This window comes from Oncorhynchus nerka, linkage group LG3, assembly GCF_034236695.1.
Source record: "Oncorhynchus nerka isolate Pitt River linkage group LG3, Oner_Uvic_2.0, whole genome shotgun sequence".
In the NCBI taxonomy this organism is placed as follows: domain Eukaryota; kingdom Metazoa; phylum Chordata; class Actinopteri; order Salmoniformes; family Salmonidae; genus Oncorhynchus; species Oncorhynchus nerka.
The window spans coordinates 22,335,867-22,356,130 of NC_088398.1; the positions used below are offsets into that span (position 1 = coordinate 22,335,867).

The 20,264-nt window shown below is 41.7% G+C and overlaps 1 protein-coding gene across 1 annotated transcript in view; it reads right to left on the reverse strand.

Moving 5' to 3' along the window:
• Positions 1-20,264, reverse strand: part of LOC115104856 (diacylglycerol kinase beta-like) — a 69,971-nt gene that overhangs the window by 26,569 nt on the left and 23,138 nt on the right. The window contains exons 15-20 of the mRNA XM_029626196.2: positions 19,578-19,651; positions 18,815-18,889; positions 17,132-17,217; positions 15,869-15,958; positions 15,378-15,538; positions 10,535-10,599 (exon numbers count right to left, since the gene is read on the reverse strand). Coding sequence (XP_029482056.2) covers positions 10,535-10,599; positions 15,378-15,538; positions 15,869-15,958; positions 17,132-17,217; positions 18,815-18,889; positions 19,578-19,651 — 551 coding nt within the window. The remainder of the gene's footprint in view (positions 1-10,534; positions 10,600-15,377; positions 15,539-15,868; positions 15,959-17,131; positions 17,218-18,814; positions 18,890-19,577; positions 19,652-20,264) is intronic.

Here is a 20,264-nt window from a genome sequence, read left to right on the forward strand (position 1 = left end):
ACCTAGGCTAAAGCAAATGCGCAATGTAGGCTATTTCAAATACTATTTGAACACAGGTCTGGTTCCTTCTCTTGAGAAACCTGTCTGTGACAGCCGAGAACGAAAACACACTCCTGTTGTAGACAAAACACAAATACAGACGTGAGCATAATTTGCAAGCAAACAAATGCGGTGGCCTATTCACGAGTCTATTCAAAAACAAAGCAACTTGGGGTGTGACTGAAACTAAACAATGTGCAGTCTTTACACCTGCAGTGAGCTGTTGGACGAATATTTTTTGGGGGGGTTTGTTTTTGTTATTTTCAAGAGGCCCTCGCACATCTGAAGCACTGCGTCCTCTAAGACACAGGGGAACTACCCAGGTCTCCAAGCAGCTGTATTATTTGGTTGCCAGGCGGAAAGTTTCTCTCTGTTTACATGAGGCAAACTCAAGAGGCTATTTATCTCCTCTGACGTGCACTACCTTTTTGTACAGTGCACCCCATATCATCACAGTAATAGGCTTAATAAGCTTAATACAGTATGTCTAAAACACAGCACATACAGTACACACAGCACATACAGTACACACAGCACATACAGTACAATATAACCAAAACCAGACATGGCACTTTCTAGAGAGTCTCAAGTCGACTTTGTAGTAGTTAAAAATGGGAATAGATAGCTGACATCTGAATGTCCTGTTTGTTCCCTCCACTTAGGATTTCTAAAACACTTGTAAAAACATACAGTAGTTGTTACAGCAAATTCACAATTATAGTACTATATCAAGGTTATATTTTACTGTAACCAAAACCAAAAAGCAGCACTTTGTCGTCCCCAAGTCTACTGAATGTAGCTAAACAAGGGAGTAGATAAAGTCAAAATCAACATATACTACTACACATTGACTTCTTTACAGTACAATATAACCAAAACCAAAACGCAGCACTTTGGCGTCTACAACTTTGTGTAGTAGTTAAACATGGGAATAAATGGAATTGATAGAGTCGACATCTGACTGTCCTGTCGATTCCCTCCACTTAACCTAACAAGAGAGCCATGGCAACAAATCACGGCCTTATCTCCCTGCTCATTAGATAATTAGGAGCATCCCATTGGCCCCATCGGATTCCCATCCTTTATGTGCTGATAGACTGGCGCTCAGCACCATGATCTGAAACACAGCTGGAACAGGGAGAAGCTCCAATGAGATGGCCATTGAGGATCAATGGAGAATCAACTGAAAATGATTGTCTGAACAGGCTGATACTTTTAATGTGGGTCAAGAGGTTTGACTTTGCAATAAAAGTGAATATAAAGGGGTTTCATTAACCAGAGTGTGTCCATAATATCATAACTTATAATATATCGCAAATGTAAGTTCATTTTGAAGATCAGATAAACAAAGAAAGGTACTTGTTCCACCACTGAGTGCACGAGAGACAATTTGTAGCTACAACTGCAATGTCAAAAGACAACACTGTCTCAGGTTTCACCAACCACTGAAGCAAGCGGCTCCCTGCGCAGACTTAACACAGTATTATGCCCCTGTTCTCTCCTCATCAGTCAACTCATCTACTTTATAAACCCCTGTCTCGTCACTGTATTAAAAAGTGTCAAAGGCAAACAGGCTTCAGTGTAGCATGGCTAGGCTATCCCCAGGCCACAGCACCTTGTAATACTCTTTAATGCTCTTTCTACTGTCCACTGTTAGCACGAGGCACAGCGCCATTGATTTTTCCCTCTGACACTTAATCTAAGCCCCCGTGATCTATGACCTTATTTTCACACTAATTTATTTTTGATCAGAGGTGATAAATATCACATTGACATAACCAAGTCTTTGTGCATTGCATCAATGCACTGTTTTGTTTAACATGACACCGCCCCGAGTGCTACAACTCTGACTGGCAGCTTGAAAAATGGCCTGTGTTGTGTCGTCTCCCCTTTCTTAAAGAGATATTCCAAATAAAACAGTACAATGAATGGGTTTGAACAACAAGAAAAGTATCCCTGGGTGTATTTATAATATCAGTATCATCCCAGCAAACTAAAATTGTTCTCACAACACAAAAACGGTTCAGTCTTGATGATTATACAATGTTTGTATGAAACATTCGCCTGATGTTGCAAGATCGTTCCCAGAACGCATTTAGCCTGTTCTTTAAAGGTTCCCAGAATGTTTCATTAAATTGTCGGAACATTGTGGGGATATCACAAGGTTCCCAAAACACTAAAACTGTCCAGTTGTGCTGACATTCAAATAATGTTTGTCTCAGGGTGCACAAAACGTTCCTTTGGTGTTGCAAGAATGTTGACAGAACAGCGTGCGAGTTCTTTAAAGGTTCCCAGAACATTTAATTAGGTTATGGGAACAGTGTGGGTACAAGATATGATCAGTTGTGATGACGTTTATACAATGTTTAAGTTAGGTTGGACACGACATTCCCTTAATGTTTTAAGAATGTTGACAAAACACCTGGTCCATTTATTTTAAAGGTTTCCAGAACATTGTATTAAGTTATGGGAGTTGTCTGGGATGTTGCAAGAATATTCTTGTGATTCTCACATATTGTACTTAAAAGGCTGCATAGAACATAACCACAATGTTCCACAATTTGCAAATTAGTCTGTTTTTATTACTTTTATTTGTTTTAGGTTTGGCATACTATTCCATGGATGTTCACACAATATATATTTTACCTGGTCTTGGAGGTACCCTGATGAAGACAGCTTGTCTTTCGAAACATTGGTTATTACATTTTTGCATCTGAACTCCTAGAGTGTGCGGCTCGCCTTATCTTTTTCAAGCGTTCTACTCCGCTAGCCAGCACCTCGCCTAAACAGCTGTGAGTTTATTTCGCCTCCAGACTAACATTGTCTTGGAAGCCCTCAGAAAATGTCAAGAACATTTAGAAAATGTTATATTAAAGTTTTACCTAATATTATCACAACATTCTCAGCATACATATTTCTAGTTCCTTGAAGCATAAGAAAGCAGATTGGAATACATCCCAATTATGTTTCCCTATAGATTTAATGGCAATTTGCATTTGAAGATTGTATTGTTGGCCAACTACAAAGTGATATAGACACAGAGCATTTCATTTCATCCATTTAATTAAATGTTGTTATCAAAAACATTATTTTCATGTTTTTGGGATGTTATCATCATAATGTTAATAAAACCCTAACTAGAACTTAATGGGAATCTTAGCTAATGTTCTGGAAATGTTCCCGGTTTGCTCATTTTATCTGAGTTTATAAAAAATTGTCCTTGTCATTGGAACTTTTCTGTTGCAAAGCTCAGCTCATACTAAACTCAGCAAAAAAAAGAAAAGTCCTCTCACTGTCAACTGCGTTTATTTTCAGCAAACTTAACATATGTAAATATTTGTATGAACATAACAACATTCAACAACTGAGACAAATGTGACTAACAGAAATTGAATAATGTGTCCCTGAAAAAAGGGGGGATCAAAATTAAAAGCAACAGTCAGTATCTGGTGTGGCCACCAGCTGCATTAAGTACTGCAGTGCATCTTCTCCTCATGGACTGCACCAGATTTGCCAGTGACTTGCTGTGAGATGTTACCCCACTCTTCCATCAAGGCACCTGCAAGCTCCAGGACATTTCTGGGGAGAATGGCCCTAGCACTCACCCTTCGATCCAACAGGTCCCAGACGTGCTCAATGGGATTGAGATCCAGGCTCTTTGCTGGCCATGGCAGAACACTGACATTCCTGTCTTGCAGGAAATCACGCACAGAACGAGCAGTATGGCTGATGGCATTGTCATGCTGGAGGGTCATGTCAGGATGAGTCTGCAAGAAGGGTACCACATGAGGGAGGAGGATGTCTTCCCTGTAACGCACAGCATTGAGATTGCCTGCAATGACAACAAGCTCAGTCCGATGATGCTGTGACACACCGCCCCAGACCATGACGGACCCTCCACCTCCAAATCGATCCCGCTCCAGAGTACAGGCCTCGGTGTAACGCTCATTCCTTCGTCGATAAACGCAAATCCGACCATCACCTCTGGTGAGACAAAACCGCGACTCGTCAGTGAAGAGCGACTCGTCAGTGGTCCAGCGACGGTGGGTTTGTGCCCATAGGCGACGTTGTTGCCGGTGATGTCTGGTGAGGACCTGCCTTACAACAGGTCTACAAGCCCTCAGTCCAGCCTCTCTCAGCCTATTGAGGACAGTCTGCACATTGATGAGGGTTGTTACATGTGGTCTGCCACTGCAAGGACGATCAGCTGTCTTAGGCATCTAATAATACAGACATTGCAATTTATCGCCCTGGCCACATCTGCAGTCCTCATGCCTCCTTGCAGCATGCCTAAGGCACGTTCACGCAGATGAGCAAGGATCCTGGGCATCTTTCTTTGGTGTTTTTCAGAGTCAGTAGAAAGGCCTCTTTTAGTGTCCTAAGTTTTCATAACTGTGACCTTAATTGCCTACCGTCTGTAAGCTGTTAGTGTCTTAACGACCGTTCCACAGGTGCATGTTCATTAATTGTTTATGGATCATTGAACAAGCATGGGAAACAGTGTTTAAACCCTTTACAATGAAGATCTATGAAGTTATTTGGATTTTTACGAAATTATCTTTGAAAGACAGTCCTGAAAAAGGGATGTGACTTTTTTTGCTGAGTTTATAAAGAGGGGTCTTGTTTTTTTTGTCCAATATCAAAATACAAATAATCCTAGATTCATCACAATAAATATACTGAAGTAACAGAATGGCTTGTAAGGGATATGGTCCTATCAATTGTTATAATATAGGGACTACAATAATCAGACACATAAAATCTAAAAACGATCTATTTATTTAATGTACATTATTTTCTGTCTGTTATCTCTCACCCTAGACGTGAACATACTGCTGGTGGGAAGGTGTGAGAAGGAAACCGTGTAGCCAGCTGGTGGCTCTGCAGGGGCTATGGGGGCTCGACTGAGGATGGGGGACACAACAGGGACTAGGAGACTTTTGGAGGAGTGATGGGGAGTCAATATGTGGTTGGGGTCTTGGACAGTAAGAGCTGTTGCTACAATGTGAGAAATCAGAGGGCATGGAGACTATAGGGCTTTCATCTACAATCTTAGAACAAAAGGGTTCGATGGATGTCCCTAGAAGAAGAACCCTTTATGGTTCTAGGCAGAATCCATTTTGGTTCCGTGTATCACCCTCTATGGAAACGGTTCGAAATGGAACCCCAAAAGGTGATATCTGGAACCCAAAAGGGTTCTACACCTTTTCTTTCTAAGCCTGTATAGAAGTATCATATGAAATATTACATACCAACCAGTTTGAATTAGAGTTAATGGAATTTACTGAAGAAGACTGGTGGCCCACTTCTGAGGTCCAGACAAGTGTGAAACTATGTTTATATAGGATACGGCTGTGTGTGTGTGTATGTCCATGCATTAGTGAGTGTGTGCGTTTGTTTATCTTTGTGTGTACAGTATATGTATGCCCTCACTTGCCTGCGTATGCGCATGTGTGTGACTGTGTGTACATTCACGCTGGGCTGGGGACAGGGCCACAGGTGAGATCTCTCTAAATTACACTCACAAGTGGCCATTAATTATAGATGACATCCTGGTCAGACAAACGATTTCATCCTCAAATGAGGTCCGGGCGGCGGCCTCTGCCCGGGTCCACAGGGGCCCTGCGGGGAAGCGGTTTGGGAGTGTGTGTGGCAGTGTGCGAGTGGATCCAGTGGGCCCTGCACACACAGCAGGCTTTGATGAACACACTCATTATGCTAAAGAGCGCTCCATGCCTGGGCTTCCCTGTGCCTCCAGGAAAGGTTAACGCTGGAATGGTTCAACAGAACAGCCACAGGCTACATAAGGGAGAGTGGTAATAGAACCAGTGCTTAAGACAGTAGTAGTAATAGTAATAGACTGCCATACATCATATACAATACCTCAGGCTTAGAACACAGACCCGTGTCGGTGGCCATTGAACTGTTGCTAACAGATTATTGAAATTGGCTGAAAGTGTAACTGCTTTTGAGGGTACAAAGGCAAAGACGACGACGACAAAGTCTATCTCGCTATAATCGTGTTTCTTTCTCTCCATCTCTCTCTCTTTCTCCCCCCTCTCCCTTACTTTCTCTCTCTCTCTTGCTGAGGCAGAGATTAGTGTGTAATTACATGGGAGATCAGTAACAAGAGAGAGAAAAAGGAGCAGTATGTTTGAACTAGGCAGAGGGAGGTAGTGTGTGGCGTCGTCACGGGTCGACTGATTGTCTTACTTTTAATCCTCGACCTCATTATCACCTCTTGGTCAGGCTGCAGTCAGTAAATGAATCTATCTGCCGACGTGTCAAATCTTCACACATTCTCCCTCATAATCGCCCAGAGGTGCAAAAACAGAGAGGGAGTCACCCCCGGCCCGGCCCCAGCATTCATTACATTCATCAACCAAATCCCCTCATTCCATAATTTAAAAAACAATATGCCATTATTTTGTTGCTAATTAAACCTGATCAAATATGTATGTCTTCTTTAAGGTCAACCCGACGACAAATGTAATTGACACGCTCTGAGGAAAGAGAGAAAGACAGAGAAATAAATGAGGAAAGGAGTGCAGAGTCGGTTGTGATTTCGATGGGGGGGAGGAAGGGGGGGAGGAAGGGAGTGGGGAATGCTTCTTCCACTCATTGTAACTTAGTAGCCTCCGGTGCCAGGCCTGATGGCTGCTGAAAGACTCTAATGCAGTAACTGAGAGATGGTGAATATATCTGATTTGGAAGAGTCCTTTATGTGCAGTTCAACTGTGGCATCACCCTCTGTGGAAACGGTTCGACATGGAACCCCAAAAGGTGATACCTGGAACCCAAAAGGGTTCTACACCTTTTCTTTCTAAGCCTGTATAGAAGTATCATATGAAATATTACATACCAACCAGTTTGAATTAGAGTTTATGGAATTTACTGAAGAAGACTGGTGGCTCACTTCTGAGGTCCAGACAAGTGTGAAACTATGTTTATATAGGATACGGTTGTGTGTGTGTGTATGTCCATGCATTAGTGAGTGTGTGCGTTTGTTTATCTTTGTGTGTACAGTATACAGTGCCTTGCGAAAGTATTCGGCCCCCTAGAACTTTGCGACCTTTTGCCACATTTCAGGCTTCAAACATAAAGATGTAAAACTGTATTTTTTTTGTGAAGAATCAACAACAAATGGGACACAATCATGAAGTGGAACGACATTTATTGGATATTTCAAACTTTTTTAACAAATCAAAAACTGAAAAATTGGGCTTGCAAAATTATTCAGCCCCCTTAAGTTAATACTTTGTAGCGCCACCTTTTGCTGCGATTACAGCTGTAAGTCGCTTGGGGTATGTCTCTATCAGTTTTGCACATCGAGAGACTGAATTTTTTTCCCATTCCTCCTTGCAAAACAGCTCAAGCTCAGTGAGGTTGGATGGAGAGCATTTGTGAACAGCAGTTTTCAGTTCTTTCCACAGATTCTCGATTGGATTCAGGTCTGGACTTTGACTTGGCCATTCTAACACCTGGATATGTTTATTTTTGAACCATTCCATTGTAGATTTTGCTTTATGTTTTGGATCATTGTCTTGTTGGAAGACAAATCTCCGTCCCAGTCTCAGGTCTTTTGCAGACTCCATCAGGTTTTCTTCCAGAATGGTCCTGTATTTGGCTCCATCCATCATCCCATCAATTTTAACCATCTTTCCTGTCCCTGCTGAAGAAAAGCAGGCCCAAACCATGATGCTGCCACCACCATGTTTGACAGTGGGAATGGTGTGTTCAGGATGATGAGCTGTGTTGCTTTTACGCCAAACATAACGTTTTGCATTGTTGCCAAAAAGTTCCATTTTGGTTTCATCTGACCAGAGCACCTTCTTCCACATGTTTGGTGTGTCTCCCAGGTGGCTTGTGGCAAACTTTAAATGACACTTTTTATTGATATCTTTAAGAAATGGCTTTCTTCTTGCCACTCTTCCATAAAGGCCAGATTTGTGCAATATACGACTGATTGTTGTCGTATTGACAGAGTGTCCCACCTCAGCTGTAGATTTCTGCAGTTCATCCAGAGTGATCATGGGCCTCTTGGCTGCATCTCTGATCAGTCTTCTCCTTGTAAAGTTTAGAGGGACGGCCAGGTCTTGGTAGATTTGCAGTGGTCTGATACTCCTTCCATTTCAATATTATCGCTTGCACAGTGCTCCTTGGGATGTTTAAAGCTTGGGAAATCTTTTTGTATCCAAATCCGGCTTTAAAATTCTTCACAACAGTATCTCGGACCTGCCTGGTGTGTTCCTTGTTCTTCATGATGCTCTCTGCGCTTTTAGCGGACCTCTGAGACTATCACAGTGCAGGTGCATTTATACGGAGACTTGATTACACACAGGTGGATTGTATTTATCATCATTAGTCATTTAGGTCAACATTGGATCATTCAGAGATCCTCACTGAACTTCTGGAGAGAGTTTGCTGCACTGAAAGTAAAGGGGCTAAATAATTTTGCACGCCCAATTTTTCAGTTTTTGATTTGTAAAATAAGTTTGAAATATCCAATAAATGTCGTTCCACTTCGTGATTGTGTCCCACTTGTTGTTGATTCTTCACAAAAAAATAAAGTTTTATATCTTTATGTTTGAAGCCTGAAATGTGGCAAAAGGTCGCAAAGTTCAAGGGAGCCGAATACTTTCGCATGGCACTGTATGTATGCGCTCACTTGCCTGCGTATGCGCATGTGTGTGACTGTGTGTACATTCACGCTGGGCTGGGGACAGGGCCACAGGTGAGATCTCTCTAAATTACACTCACAAGTGGCCATTAATTATAGATGACATCCTGGTCAGACAAACGATTTCATCCTCAAATGAGGTCCGAGGGCGGCCTCTGTCCAGGTCCACAGGGGCCCTGCGGGGAAGCGGTAGGGAGTGGGGAATGCTTCTTCCACTCATTGTAACTTAGTAGCCTCCGGTGCCAGGCCTGATGGCTGCTGAAAGACTCTAATACAGTAACTGAGAGATGGTGAATATATCTGATTTGGAAGAGTCAGTGATGTGCAGTTCAACTGTGACATGTGGGAATGTGTGTCAGGCTGTGTTTTTGAGTTAAGACTGCTGTGCACTTTCATGTGTCTTGGTGTTGGCTTTACACAGGCCCAAATGTTCTATCCTGTACAGACAGTGTTCTCTGCCTTACACCCGCTATTGAACACTGTTCATACACTCGGAAGGAAATGGCTCCATGATAAGTTGCATTCTACTTGCAATGGACATGAGCCCCTTGGACAAATCCAACAAAATATACGCTACCTTGAAAAACTATAATCATGCATTATTCAATTGGCAAGGATAGTGTGTAATAGAGAGATCCTAAACCCATTCCCTCCTGTAAATTATTCATTGAATTCAAATAACAGATGGTATAATTTTCTTTAAATATCTCAATCATTTTTCACATGGGCTTAAAATGGTATAAAACAATATATTTGATGTCTTTGTATACATTCTTTTTGTCCTGTGTATTAATATGTACAGCCATATCGTGTTACTGAACAGTTTGGGAATGGAGATTTAACCTAATGATTCAAACAATATACAGTGTGGCTAAACCTGTACCTTCAATGTATGGCAACAGTAGCATTAGAATATGCCTAAAACACACATAACGTTCAGTAAAAACACAAACGGCAATGTCCTGAACATTTGAGTTCTCTCACATATATCTCTTTGCACTGCAGCCAGCCTTGCAGATCACGTAGCCTAAACGAACCTTTGGATAATAGTTTGCTGTATGTTGAACTAAAGTCAGAGTAAACATGATAAATGAGTACAAATGGGATTATTAGGAGACTGTGTGTCATCACTCCGACACACGCATGATGTCAAACTACCCAAGCAAATTCAATTACCCACGCCATTACTCCCTACTGCTAGTGAAGACGTATTGGTCGTGTTAAATATTGATGGGAACATAGATGCCACATTTGTTCATCTCCAAAGGTGAACACATCTATTTAAGGTAATCACAGATGCTAAATATGAGACAAGTCCATTTACTGTATCAAGTGACTACTGAAAAAAGAAGAAGAAGAAGAAGAGTCTATTGCAATGAGGGTTCCGCCCATGTTTTTAGAGCTTTCTGACTTGGTGAGTATTTCTGTTCATAGATGTCACACTACCAGAGGTTTTGAATGCCACTTTTTTTGCCCATATTGCTAAATGAATGTTAAACTTCAGAACCATCCCTAGTATGTTTGAACTACATACTTTGACAGAACCCACTGTATACATTGACCAATCAAACAATCTAAAAGTCCCCCTTGTACCAATGCAAAATCCTCTCGACTCGTACATATATTTGTAGTAAACAAAATAAATTCAGTAAGAGATGGGCTAAAGTACGAGGAGAGAGAGAGGGGGGAGGAAATACCAGTGCTAACCACATACCAGTTAGAAGTGGCAGCTTCACAGGTGCTGACAGTCAACAGGGGGGGAGGAGTTAACATGTGGTGTTGGTGAAGTGTTGGTTAAAACCCAACAACACATACCTGCTGTTAAAGCGTTCAGGGTGTCTCTCCCTCATCATGTGGAACCGATGTGCAATGGAAGCATCCTAAATAAGGGAGAGAAAATAACATGGATTCAGCAATGACTTTTATTTTGATACTCGTTTATACAGTGGAAAAGGCCTATTAACCAATGGACACCAATGAACACACTTACTCATTCCATTTTTCCGCTTTTTTGGTTGCTACATGATTCCATATGTGTTATTTCATAGTTTTGAGGTATTCACTATTATTCTACAATGTAGAAAATATTAAAAATAAAGAAAAACCATGGAATGAGTAGGCGTGTCCAAACTGGTACTGTATATTATCGGTATAAACCTAAATAAATATTTTCATTTTGAAATAAGCTACACAACTAAAATAGTTTAGATTTATATTTGGGATATTGTTATTAATTAATTGATGAGATATAAAGATGTCGCAAAATACAGGCAAGATGTTGGTACTAAAATCAATACGATGGCTTTTTAACACCAATTAAAGTCAACTTCTTCCCCTCTGCTGATAAGCATCTCAGCCAACTTTCTATTGCACCCAAAAAAACGACACATATGCCCGATGCATATTGATATGCCTAAACAGAACCAGGGTGTTTTTGAATTCCTGGCCAACTGGAAGGCGGGCGGTGGTTGAGGTTTGAGCCAGGGATGAGGGTATTGACAGAGAGCTTGACGAACAGCACGCCATCTTTCCACACAGGCTAATTAATTAAACACACATTGCTCGTAATCACAGCTCCCAACATACAGGATGCTGCCGGCTCCCCTGGCAACCAACTTGTTCTCTCTCTCTCTCTCTCTCTCTCTCTTACTCTCTCTCTCTCTCTTACTCTCTCTCTCTCTTTCTCTGACCCGGGGCTAGAATTCTACCACATTGGTAGACTCACTGGCAGTGTTGGGTGTGAGTGTGTGTGTTTGCGTGCAGGCATGTGTGATGAGAATGACAGACTGTGAGATTGACAGCTACTCTATTAATCAAGAGAATCTAAGGAGTAAGTAAATCTGTGCATGTTTGTTGAAAAATCTATGTGTTCTATGAAATGCTACCAAAAAGTATACTACCCCTGGGCCAGAATTGACCATGGTCTTTGTGAGTCACGATGATTGCCAAGTAAAAACAACAACTGACGAACAGTCGTCAACCACAAAAGGGGGGAAAACTTCAGGAAACTTTTAGGGTTTGTTCCTATCCCCCCCCCCCTTGAGCAATCTGTTTTGACCCGCTCCATGTTGAGTGGCTCTATTGAAACGCCAGCCACAGGGAGGACCCCCTGCTAGCTCTCAGTACAACATGTAGGAGAAACCAAAAAAAAAATCAATGCCGTTTTCTTGATGTCTTTTCAAGACGCTGTTAAATAAAGACCAAAGAATTTCCAAGATCCCCGCAGACTCGATTTATCTTCAACATGAGCCAGAAGAGGTGAGATGATGGATATATCTGAAAGATTGGAACTTGATTTTCTTACAAACAGGACAATAACTGAAAACGAGAGAGCGAAAGGAAGGAGGAGTAGTTTGAAAATATACTGCAGCTCAGAAACCAGGGAGGATCCACTTCAAGTAACCTCCAAATTGAAGAAGGTACACTATAACCCTGTATACGGTATGTTGAATCAAATCAAAGCAAATTTTATTGGTCGCATACACATATTATGCAGATGTTATCACAGGTGTAGCGAAACACTTATGTTCCTAGCTCCAGCAGTGCAAAACAAAACGCGCTAATCCAAAAAATACAAATAAAGGAATTAAGAAATATAGAAATATTAGAATGAGCAATGTTAGAGTCCGGTGTGTATAGACATTATGGACAGTATATGAATGGAAAATGTGTGTACAGTAGTAGTTATATAGGACGTGCCTTGACTAGAATACAGTATATACATAAGAAGTAGATAAAACAGTATGTAAACATTATTAAAGTGACCAGTTATCACTGACTATGTACATAGGGCAGCAGTCCTGAGTACTGGGTGTTAGCCGGGTAGTAACAGTGACTAAAGTTCAGGGCAGGGCACTGGGCAGAGGCCAGCTAGTAGTGACTATTTAACAGTCTGATGGCCTGGAGATAGAAGCTGTTTCTCTGTCCCAGAGACTTGTACTGTCTCCAGATTGTGGCGGGGTGAACAGGCCGTGGCTCGGGTGGCTAGGGCACTCAATGATCTTCTTGGCCTTCCTGTGACACCAGGTGCTCTAGATGCCAGCACCCTCTGGAAAGCCCTGCAGTCCCGGACGGTGCAGTTCCAGGCGGTGATACAGCCCCACAGAGTGCTCTCAATGGTGCGCCTGTAGAAGTTCCTAAACTCCCTGTAGAAGTTCCCGTCAGTCTCGAACTGTAACTAGATGGACTGCTACTGCAACTACATTCCACTAAAGCTACTTTGTCACTTCGGGCCAATGTCATGTAGAGCAAGTTCATATGTACATTAAGAGGACATTAACAGTAGATCATCTGAACTGATGATACAAACATCTTCAACCTCCATCCCCAAACAGCAGTCGGACAATGAAGTCTCTCTCTCACGCTCCCTCTCACTCATCTTGGGGCCGCCTTCAAATAATTACCATTGTAAAACTCTGGCACCCAAATTAATACAGTACATGTGTAATGTAATATGCCCTCATAGCTCAAAGTTTAGTCCAATTATGAGTGGTGCTCAGGCAGCTGATGACTCTCCTTCACCGGGAGAGTAATGACTTTGACATGCGAGCCTGGGTCATTAGACGAACTGACTGCATCATCTTAGGACCTCCTCTGTGATTAGGTCTGTCCCTCAGCACACTAAGCCCTGATTGAGATCATTACACTTCACGTCACTTTTAACGTCCTCATAAAGGGATGGCGCCATTAATTCCATTCAACTGGACGGAATGGCTGGATTGGAAGGATAGGAACAGGAGGTGTGCTACAATAGTTGACGATGTGGTCGGATGATGGTCTATTGGGAAGACTTTATGACTTGAGTTTGGTGTAAATCTTGTAAAAATGGAAGAGGAAGTTGTAGGTGATCCTAGTACTTTGTGAAGTTTGACAGGAATGGTACGTTTTGAAATATACTCTCCCCATACAACACTTTTACCCATTCATTCACCGACCCCTGGGCTTGTACAAGTTCAAACAGATGCCTTTCGGTTTGTGCAATGCCCTAGCCACCTTTAACGCCTGATGCAATGGCAGGTTGATGCTTATTGTCATAAATCTTGCCCTGGAGACAGAAATTAGCCATTTCCTCTAGCTGCAAAGTCAAAATTGGCTATATTGTAAAAATTCAGGACAACAAAAATGATATTTTTTGTCTTAATTTAAGGTTAGGTTTAAAATCAGATATTATGACTTTGTGGCTGTGCCAGCCAGTAACCGTTCTGCAGAGCTGCCTCCAATGCAATAATGCCAATAAATGCCAACCTGTGACGCAATGCTTAGAATTGTTAAGATGAAAAAAATGTGCACACTGTACATAAAATGTTTGAAATCCAAGAATAAGATGCTTAGGATTACACTTTTCTGTGGCTCGACATAGTGAACCCGTTTGGTTACTACTGATCCTCCGAGTTTGACTCTACAGAAATGTCATTACAGAAACAATCTTTCTTCATCTGCATAATCTCTGAGGTAATTATTAGCTTGACTTGTTTTGTAATCATTATTGTATTCTGTGGTTTTTTCCCCCCAACGGAAAGCAAAATTTGATGTGAAATGTGACACAAAATATATCACACTCAATTCCATCGAGAGCTCAGAATCTTCCTAATCCCGGGCAAACAACTTCATTTGTCAACACGTTCGTTAGATACTAATCCCATTGTTAGAAGGCCATGAAAATAGTGTTATAACAACGAAGACGATTGTTTGCAATGGCTTAAAGTAATACTTCTGCTAAGGCTACTACTGTTGTTTGCTAGAAGGGTATTGCAATATCTGTGTATGCATTCCGAAAACATGTTTTGCCTCAAGCCATGACGAATATTGAGGAATTATGAGAGAAATGATCTTGATTTATTCCAATGCTTACGACCCCTTCGTCCGTTAAGTGGACCTACCTTCGTCAATACGGGACAAAGCAAAGGCATTTATTTGACTAACATTTGTAAGGACATGCATCCCTCATTTCCCCGTCGTGTTCGAATGTCACAACACCAAGATGCCGGCGTCTCCCAACCTGCAAATGTCAATTACCATATTTCCCCTGACATTTATCAGTAATGACCCACATGAGCAGGGTGTAATCAGTGTCATTATGTTGAAGATGGACAGAGATGGGCCTGACTCTGCTGTAGACGAGTTTAAAGGTGCGTAACACCACGCAGATGCACAACATACTACATATTCTTCAACCAGAGGTCGTTTAAGTTTAAGCACATCTCAATAAAGGCTTATTAACTAGCATTTGATCAAAATGAGTAAGATTACTCAGAAGAACATGTGATTACGTTGCTGCTTTAAATTCGGTATACAGTGTTATCCAATTGAGGACTTTATATAGATTATTCGATTGAAATGGATGATTCACGATAAGCATGAAGTTGTCAGCCTTGTTGTTTTAGGTGAGAGCCTTAGATCTAACATGGCCCCTCTCCTATTGACTAGTCCAGTTTGTTGACCCACTGTTCTTGCTCAAAGGGATACGTTTTAGATATTTAGATATGCGTTTACTTATCTTGAAAGCCATCTATGGACATGGAGCGACTGCAATCCACACGTTCGTTTTGTTCAAACAGCCACTGCCAAGATTTGCTAGTATTAGGAAACACATTTTTCAAACCGCTTAACTATGCCTTTAATGTGACAAATGCTCTGTATATTAGTGTAGGCAACTCACCACCCCAATGGAGAAATAGTTGTTGACGATGCTGTAAGGCACAGGGTCTCCCCTCTCTTCTTTGTCTGTGGGTGTGACGTCAATCTTCCAGCGGTCCAACATCACCTCAGAGCTGTTTTCTATGTCCCTCAGGATGTTCAGAATGCTCTCTCCCTCATAACCTAACACAGAAACAACGTAGGTTAGCTTATGTCGGAGATAATACCTCAGAACATAAGCTAAAACACATTATAGTATAGGCCATAAGTATTTTAATATAACATTATTCTCAGGACTTTTAGCTATTCTAACTATTTATTTATACTGATTTATTCCTCCATGAAAACAGAGACAAAATAAAATATAGTCAAATCTAAATTCAATATCATGAATCATGTAATTGGACAGAAAAAAATAGAGTACACACATTTATGTTTCCTTCATTTAAGAGGAATAATATAATTCATTAAACATTTTTTGCACACTTTGGGTCATTAAATTGCTAAACATACCTCCTCCCCATCGCAGACACCTTGCCAGGTCATTTCCTGTTCCAAGGGGAAGTACACACACAGGGGGGTTCCTGTCCAGATTGGCCTTATCTACACAAGAGGTACAACAAAAACATCCTACTTTAGTATTACTACTATGCCATTTATCAGACACTTTTATCCAGAGCAACTTACAGTCAAGCAGGGCTCCCGAGTGGCGCAGCAGTCTAAGGCATCACATCTCAGTGCTAGAGTCTCACTACAGATCCTGGTTCGATTCCAGGCTGTATCACAACCGGCCGTGATTGGGAGTTCCATAGGGCGGCGCACAATTGGCCCAGCGTCGTCCGGGTTTGTCTGGTGTTGGCCGTCATTGTAAATAAGAATTTGTTCTTATCTGACTTGCCTAGTTAAATAAAGCATTTTACGTACGGATGGTCCTGGGAATCAAACCTACTATCGTGGCGTTGCAAGCTCCATGCTCTACCAACTGAGCTACAGAGGACCACACCCCCACATTCTGACCACAACAACAAAACTGAACACGAATCCACTTTAATATACTGTATCTTTATTTGATTTGATTTCACTTTGATTTGCCCAGGTCTCTGAGTAAAAAAAAACAAATCTCAGCCAGTGCAGCACGGTTATCTGACCATCACTCAAATCTAAAATCTGTGCAACAACAGATAGACCTTGACTCGACGTGAATGTCCAGTCTCACAGGCTATTTCTGGAGTACTGTAGCATTCATTCTGTCCATGTTATTACTTCTCTTTGTTTTGATTGATAAAAAATTGAGGCAATTTTTAAAGGCAGAACAAGGAATATGTCTTCAAGAAAAAATTGACTTCAGGCAGGCTGTTTCTCAAATGGCGACTAATATGCCGATTTTGAACTCACATAATCACCCTATTTTACCTCCCTTGAATGCGCAGGCTTGGACGTAATGAAAATGTTTATATACAAATCATAAAAGTATATTTGATGATTTCTTGCAAAAATAACGAGAGCACTGTTTATTTCAGCAAAGTAATACAACATTATAATAATCAAAACACACAAAAGATTTGACAGTACAGCACAAGGTTTTGAAGAGAGCACGATGAAATGTTAAGGAAAGGGGAAAACTGTTATAATGCAAAAGGTGTTATATTTAGAATGTAAATACAATTTTTATTATGAAATTGTGAGGACCAAATTCATACTTAGGGTATACCAGGATGTGTTCACCAGTCTGTTCACCAGTGTAACACTGGTGTGGCAGTGGAAGTGGACACTCACCTATGAAATCCAGAATCCAACCGACTGTCCCATCCCCACCACAAGCTAACACTCTGAAATCTGGGACCTCTCGGAAGAAATTCAACCTTGAACACAACCACAAAAAAATCATATACACAATACCATTCATGTAATGCCTGAAATAATCCCCTTTCAGAGAGAAACATAATATTTTCTTTATCTACTATAAATTCATTAAAATCTTTAGACATTCTGCCCTGAAAGAATGTACTATTTTGTCCAATAGTAAATTGAACTCAAGGCTATCTTATTCAAAGGTACTGGAAGTGTTTGATCTCCATACTTATCCCTATTTTATCTCACATCTATACTGTAACTCTGATGCACTGGAGCGGCTCTGCAAAGGCCCCTATAATCTCACAAAATAACACAGATCACACTGACAATTATTCCTTCAGCCAGCTAGTCTGTTCAGAGGCTAATCGGATCAAGATGGCCAATGTTCAGTCCAACTTCTTCCGTTCCTTCACAATAACAAAGCCCTAACTGAATGAGGGAGCCTCCAAACCTCATACGGCGGATAAATGATTCGCTCAATTACTCTCCAACTGGGACTGCAAACCGTATTAGGTGCAAAACAGACGGCCGCGAACATGAAAGGCAACTTTGGGGATATTTAAATACCAAGAAACAAACACTTAATTTGGGCTAATTGCGTTAGCGCTAGTGCTAATTGACAGCAGTGTGTGCGGCTGCCTCAGCCTGCTAGTGACCACGGTGACCAGTCACCTTGTTAATGCCAACCGCATTACATACACTTCACCAAATATTAACAAGGTTACAGCCGGGCAAGGTCATCTGGAATGTTCCCAGCTAAAGATAGAGAGAGGCTTCTTCTGAGCGCAACACGTCTCTAAGAGCCTTGTCAATAAACATGGCCTTCCCAGCCAACAAAGCTCCAAACACAGAGAATCAACAGCGAAGACACAATATGGCCGACAAGGACAATTTCAAATCTTACAACTGTGTAAGATAGATCTATGGAGTAAAGCAATTGTTTTGCCCCTCTGGGCCACTGTAATTATGAGCACAAACTAAACCGTCTACAAAAGTTTTTCCTCTTCGCAAACCACTTACATTCTGCTTTCAAAACCTAATCAAAATCAAGCAACATTAGAGCACGGCAGTGACGTGTTCCTGCATTTCAGAATGCTCCCAAAGTCATGTGTCTAAAACAAAAGGGGCGGAACCTTGTGCATCGACATGACCTGCTCATCTTCTTAACCATAGACACGGATAGTCCAACAACCCCAGACCCATGCCTGTGCAGCCTACAGCAGTATACGTGATCACACATCAGCATGCCTCGCGTCACTCACAATATATCGCTATTGCCACCCACTGTAACCACTACTAGACTCAAGCACAGTGTTGTTGTCTCACTGCTTGTGATCTCTGATCTCACCTTTCAATCACGTCTGCATATGAATCCTGATTGAGTGAGAGGCTCAAATTGAGAGACCTCCCCTGCATGAGATGTTGGATATTATGACTGGGCAACAGCGGAATACATTAGGGCTTTGTAAACAGTCGCTCATCCACCACTCTGATTCCACATGTAACTTGAGGATAATAATGATAGTTGAATCATGACTGTAGAGTGTTCTGTGCACTTTAGGTGATGTTGCGGAGTCTGTGTGAGATGATTAGAGCAGAACTTACCCAGGCATGGGTCCGTTCTTGGCCAGGTTGTATACCTGCCGAGGGTTTAAGAGGTACTGGAATTTTCTGTAGATCCTGGAGGAGAGGAGAGGAGAGGAGAAACAAGGAAAGGAAGAAAGAAGAGGACGAAATTGTGACAACTAGCAATACAGTGTTGAGTTGACCCACAGAAACCTAATGAAACATCTCCCCCTTACAGCTACCACAGAACATCTGGATTGTGAAGAAAAGTCCAAATGCAAACACTTAACTGAAATGTGATCAACTGAACCCCTGTACATTGTCTGTATGCTGTTTTGCTACAGTATGATTGACAGCTCCAATGCCCTATCCCAGTGTCATTGTCAGCAACTGGGAGGGCTATAGGAAGAAGTCATTAGAAAGACTAATTCATTTTCATTTACATTTCATTATATCAACTGGCTCAAGTCATATTTTGATCTCATCATTTAAACAAATGAGGACTGGAGTAATAAGGAGTAGAATGAATATGTTCAGTAATAACCCAATTAGGCCCTGGTTTAAAGAAGGAGGTCTAACCTATACACTGACCACCAGGGATGTGACAGTCAACGACAGCGCCATCTAAGAACCTCTGCTGAACCAGGCAGGAGTCCGTAGGTACATGTTATTGTGTTTCTATTTGACTAACTAAGCCTTGAGCACTCCGTGTGCAGCCGGGCTACACAGCTCTTTGATTGAAGAGCAGTCCTGAGAATGGCTTTTTACAGAGAGGTAGAGCGTGGGGAGAGAGTGTGCTTACCTGTCGCCCTGCTTCCCTCCACTCTTTGGATTCACAAACACGAGCAGAGGATGAGTTCCCTCTATTGTTGTGATCTATAGGAAAATATATCAAAACAGAAAGCGATTTCAGTCCAATTGCTTATAATGTAGTAGGCTAATCTTACGTTAAAGTATAGCGTAAAATCATTATTATAAACTGTGAATAAAAAATATGTATATTTATATATATTCTAGTTACTGGTATCGACAATTAAAAGTTCAAACATTTCTCATGTGAACCACAGACAATACCCAACACAATCCCAGGAAATCAACTGAACAATACCCCTCCTAATTCAAGTTATAACCATCACCATCTCCTGATTGGGAGAAGCAGTTTGAGTCTTGAGTGACACGGGGGCTATCCTTAGAGACAAGCCCCTCTATCGCTACCTCTGGTAGAGCAGTGGCTAGAGAGAAGCAGTAGGCCTCTACCACAGAGGAGGCAGCCAGGGCTGAGGCTAGGCATAAACAAAACAAGCCCTAATCGCAGGCTGTAGCCTACGAGTTGGCCTTCCTGCCGCTCAGTGGCGGGCGGCGGTGACAGTGCGCCCGTGCAGCTCCCTGACACAGATGAAGCTCTTAACTCTCCGTCTGCTATCCCAGCAGGCCGAGCGGTGGATTAATGAGCTCCCTGTCCAGCCAGGAGTGATCCATTACTTCCTCT